At 34.6% G+C, this 5230-nt stretch overlaps 1 protein-coding gene across 1 annotated transcript; it reads right to left on the reverse strand.

Moving 5' to 3' along the window:
* Window positions 1-676: 676 nt before the first annotated feature.
* LOC112499689 (E3 ubiquitin-protein ligase BOI-like) lies at window positions 677-2051 on the reverse strand. The gene is made up of 4 exons (XM_025103015.1): window positions 1967-2051; window positions 1753-1862; window positions 1369-1661; window positions 677-1290 (listed from the first exon to the last, which is right to left on the reverse strand). The coding sequence occupies exons 1-4, from the start codon at window positions 2011-2013 to the stop codon at window positions 742-744; spliced, it is 999 nt and encodes a 332-aa protein (XP_024958783.1). The 5' UTR covers window positions 2014-2051; the 3' UTR covers window positions 677-741.
* Between the last annotated feature and the right edge of the window lie 3179 nt (window positions 2052-5230).

Raw genomic sequence — 5230 nt, forward strand, 5'->3', positions numbered from 1 at the left:
ACGCGATATTTGTTTTTTCTTACCTTTTTAATGTGTTATCTGCTAGTTTTTTTTATATATAAATCATTGACTTATTGAAGTAATAGTAGAGAAAAGACGTATGTTTATAATAATATTATATATGATATAAAAATTTACCGTCATAAGTCACATCTTGAAAAACGTCGTGGCCTTGCCATAGCTCCTAAGGCTTGACATTGTCGTCACACCATGCCTCATGCTATTTAGAACACTATTTGGATCCGTTAATCACTTTTTCGAATAAATAAAACCCCGTTACGTTGACACTTTTCAAATTTGAAGGTTCTAAAACCATTGAACTCGAGATATGGTAAAGCAACTTCTAGGTCGGGAGGGACCCCTTTGATGGTTATCGTAACGGCTCTATTCACGAGTTAAGAAATAAAACTAAATGCTAATTTTAAGAAAAATAAATAAAAGAATAAAATAAAAGTTAAAATTTTGAAAATTACAAAATGGCACTAGAGATTTTGGCCATATACATTAACCTACAATGCAACAAAATAGTTTCTTGGAGGGTAAAATTGGGAATTGGCATATTCAAGAGCCTGAAGAAAATAGCATTAAAAGAAAAGAAAATGAAAATGTGGAAATATTTTGATTTTATTTTTTATTAAATATTCTTCAAAATATATATATTCATCTTTTTTTTTTTAATTTTTACTTTGCCAAATTCCAATTTTACCCTTATCATGTGATTGGGTCTTTTATGGGCCCACATCATGACATATAGACTTCAATGCTTGAGCTTCTGAATGAAAGACATAACGGGCAGGTCTGAACGACGCCGTCGCACTCTGTACAAACGCATAGATGCCGACACGGCAGCAAAACCACTGAGGCGACTCGTTTCCCACACGCTTTACAACCGGGTCCACTCGCTAACACAACTTGTTCTGGGTCAATGTATGCCGATTCGGCATCCTCTGCATCGCCGGCGCCACCGGCGCATCGTAGCCCCACTTCCTCCCCTTGTGATAAACTACACCCTCCTCCTCCTCGTCTTCCTGTAACGATGATGGCTTGCTGCAGCTGCGACTGCAACGCCGCGGCTTCCGCCTCCTGTGCCCTCGCTCTCGCCTGCCAAACCTGAGCCTCGGCGCTAAGATTCGCCGCTCGAGCCTCCAGCTCCGCGTTGCGCCGTGCGGCTTTCTCCGCCTCGGCGTCTTTGTCTTTCATCCTCAGCGATATCGACTCCTCAGCCGCCCTGAGCAGTGCACAATAGTGCATCTGCCTCTTGTTTGCTAACGTACGCCGGAGCTCTTCTCCCTACCAAAACTGAAATTCTCAACCATCCATTTTCAAAAATCAATCAATCTCACAAACGATTTCTCGATAGGGTTTTACCTGCGCGTGGAGAAAATGCTCGATTTCATCTCGTTGTTGGTTGATTTGTGTCGATAAATCATGTGTTAATAACGATAGAACAGAGGACTGAGAAGAAATAGAATGCTGTTGTAATTGTTGCTGATCGTTAAAAGCTAGTCGGAGACCGGTGGAAACGTCGATGTTTCTCGATCGGAGCTGATTAACATCCACAAGTTGATTATGAAATTGTTGTTGATGAAGAAGAGAAGACATCAATTGATTCATGTTGATTTCTCTTCTTCTTTTCCTTAGATTCACACCACCACTCGCAACTATATAAACAACACACAATCATTATTCGATTGGAAAAAGCACGAAATTAAAACGAAGAAAACCGATGAACAATTCAATTCAAATCCAAACCTGCGAAATCGGTGAATAAGATGTGATTAGAAGATGGATCATCAGTCGTTCCACCTGGTTGAGATTGTAACTGTAATGAACAATCGTCGTTTTCCCCTTCTGCTATGCTTCTATAATCGAATCAAAACGATAAAAAAAACCAATTTCAGAAGGAAAAAAAAACAGATCGATGATGAAAAAGAAGAGAAAGGGGGAAATGGTGGAATAGAAAAACCTGTTAAGGAGAAGAACATTAGATGGGTATTGAGCTTGAACCGCCATTGTTATGGATTATAAGAAGCAAATTCACAAAAAAGAAAATGGAAAACAGAGGGAGGGTTGATAAACGCTAACACAAAAACAGCATGAAAGAGAAGATGGTTGGAGCCTCTAGAGAACACGCACTATAGGCGGAAACTTCAATTAATATGTGTGTCAAAAAAAATAATTAAAAAAGAAAATAAAAAGTGATGGAATATTATTATTATCCAAAAATGGAAATTTAATGATCTTAAATAAATAAAATATTTTTTGTATTTCAAAATTTAATTAAATTATATATCCAGTTAATTAAAATTGGAGTTTTATTCATCGGTTATGATCCGAGATGATAAAAAATGGGTCCCACGTCAACTAAAGAATTGTTTGTTTACTTTTTAATAGTTCCATTAAGAGACTGTCGCTGAATCGTTAAGATGTGAATCTTGTTTGATAAAAAAGATGTGTCTCTTAATGGTTACAAAACCCTCTGAATGATCTTGTATCATGGGTCTCACCTTAACTATTAAGCGCTCTAATTTCATTGTAAACAGTCGCCAAACAATTATATTTTATTTTGCACTATATAATGAGAGTCTTTTAATCATTCTGCACCAAATCATTCAGGATCCACCAAACAGCCCCTTAGAATTGGTTTTCGTAATCAATCATGGCGTACCCAAAAACCATGGCCCGGTCTATGTGTTTTGTAACAGCTCCTAGTTTTTTTTTTCTTCTGAAAATGAATTTTGTACGTAAAAAAATCGTATTTGAAGATTTTTTTTGGAAAATATCTTATTAAATACATTTTAAATTCTCTAAATATCATATTAAAAATATTTTCTAAATCTTTTTTTACAAAAAAAATGTTATAGATATTTTTGTAATTATGATTTTCGAGATTTAGAGTTGGAACACTTTAAAAACCTGAAAAATGCCAAAGAAGTTGAAAAACTTGAAAAATACTTGAAGTTTTTTGTTAAAAAAAACTTTAAAATCTTATAAATTTTTTGATAAACTCGATATATAATTTATAAAAATTTATTTTTAAAAAAAATCGGACCTATATATAACAGGTCCCGATTATGACTGGGCCGAGCCTGGAATTTACCAGAAAAGTGTAACTGGATAAGGACCGTAAAACCAGTTCCATATCATCTTCAACCCATTTGTCCATCTCTAGTTATGACGATATCTGCTATTAAAAGAATTTACTGATATAAGCATTTTTTTGATGATTTTCAAAACCAAATTAGAAACTAGATTAAAGTTGATCCAAATCGATTCGGTTTTCCGACTTGTTTTTGTTTTTAATTCTTACTTTTATATGAATAGAAACACGGTTCTTCTTGTAGAAATAAATGCGTTTTTTTTTAAATGTTATTTAATAGCACGAAATCGATAAAAATTTAGGTATTAAAATCAATATTATCAGAAGAAAAGATTCTTTACTTTTTTTCGATAATCTAAAATAGAAGTATAACGTACAAGATTGTTATAAACAAACGACTGTGCATACAATTGTATGTAGCAATTTACGTTTCGTAAAATAGTGAATAACGGTCTAAGGTTACTAAATATATGGTAAATGCATAGAGTTATGAGGGTAATGGTAATATAACGTAATTTTTCCCGTATGCTGATTTAAACTTGTAAACTTGTACTTGTAGGATATAAAGCTACTTGTACCGGAAAACATTTTTTGTCGTAGTTTTGGAAGTAATAATTCACCGATTACTACATATGTACAATGCAAACGCAGAGACACACTGATGGATTACGACTGTTCATGTGCACAATTGCATCACGTAATCAAAGATCACCATCATATACATAATTACATCATGTGACAGAAACTCGTTACAAACATGGTTTGAGTACTGAGATTTTCCGTATATATAAGTATGGCCCCACATATGTCATCTGAATCGGTGTTTAGTTAAATATCAGATAGTAGGTAAACTATCCCAGTATTTGTTTTTTTAGAATTGAATCATTTATGGATATACTGGTCACGACACGCATCTAGAACCTATTTGGATTTTATCGTGTGTAAGATGCAATTGAGTAAGTGGTGGTGCCCCTAACATTACTTCTAAAGCGGATTCCATTTTGTGTGTGGTAATAATCTTCGATCGGGTGTTGGCTATACAGATACTTTTGGGTGACTTTTTTTTATTGGTAGTTGGCAATGCTGAACGTATGGGATTGTTAATTGGATGGACGGAAAGTCTTTCATATTCGATATCTGATAGTGAAATTAGGTGAGTTTAACTACGGGTATTGCAATCAGTGGTTGTATCATAATTCAAGTATTATATTTTATAAGTTAAATACAGTCATTTTGCAGCTAAAAGTTCCTTTTATATGTGTAGAAGAGATCATTCGACTGTTCTTAAAAATCGTGCAATTGTTATGCCATTTGCAGCATACAACTCATGAACTCATACATAAGTTGTTACATGTACCAATCAAAGTTGCAACCACAAGGGTGGTGTCTGATTGGTTCGAGCTTGGACTCCAAAGGTTAAAAGTATCTGGAAGTCTCAGCTTCAAATCCAAAGAGGAATAAAAACCCCATGTGGTCATGGAGGTTCAAATGCGGTGACTCCGGGCTACCCGCAAAGCAGGTGGTTACCCTGTGATTAGTCGGCTCTTATAGCAGGTTGGATATCCAGGTTAATAAAAAAAAAGTAACTTTTGCTATGAAACCCTTTGCACAAACACAAMTTATAATTAACACAGATATTGACTCAACAAGTGAATATTGTATTATGAATCCTCTGATAATACACATCAGATACGTAATGTATTTGGCAATCACAGATGTATTAACTCATCGCTCAGTAGAAACATGTTTTAGACATTCATTATCACAACAATTTTTTTTTTTTGCCTATTTTGCATGATTTGCAGTTTGTGCCTTCAAAATGCAAAACCAGCAAATAATTCTCATATAAATCAGATTTTTTTAACGACGAAATTATAAACAAAAAATATATGAAAACAAAAATAGATATTGATGGGATCATATGCATATCTTGATACCATTGAGTTTATGTTAAAACACAAGAAAAAGTTAAAAGGAATAAAAGGGGTAATTAACTAATGGACTGATTTAGCTAAATGTTATATAGTTCAGGGGGGTGAGTGTAAATATTGGGGGACCATAGAATTTTGAAACCGTATGCCTCTCGCGGTCCTCCAAAATGAAGGCTAGCCTTTAACGGTGCCTTTACTT

Source organism: Cynara cardunculus (assembly GCF_001531365.2).
Source record: "Cynara cardunculus var. scolymus isolate 2C chromosome LG 16, CcrdV1, whole genome shotgun sequence".
NCBI lineage: Eukaryota > Viridiplantae > Streptophyta > Magnoliopsida > Asterales > Asteraceae > Cynara > Cynara cardunculus.

Bases quoted from the DNA above. Each gene is read 5' to 3' on its own strand.
- LOC112499689 (XM_025103015.1), bottom strand. From the start codon at position 2,013: ATGGCGGTTCAAGCTCAATACCCATCTAATGTTCTTCTCCTTAACAG. The intron at 1,863-1,966 runs GTTTTTCTATTC...ATTCGATTATAG, and splicing joins AATGTTCTTCTCCTTAACAG to AAGCATAGCAGAAGGGGAAA. The intron at 1,291-1,368 runs GTAAAACCCTAT...CAGTTTTGGTAG, and splicing joins AGCATTTTCTCCACGCGCAG to GGAGAAGAGCTCCGGCGTAC.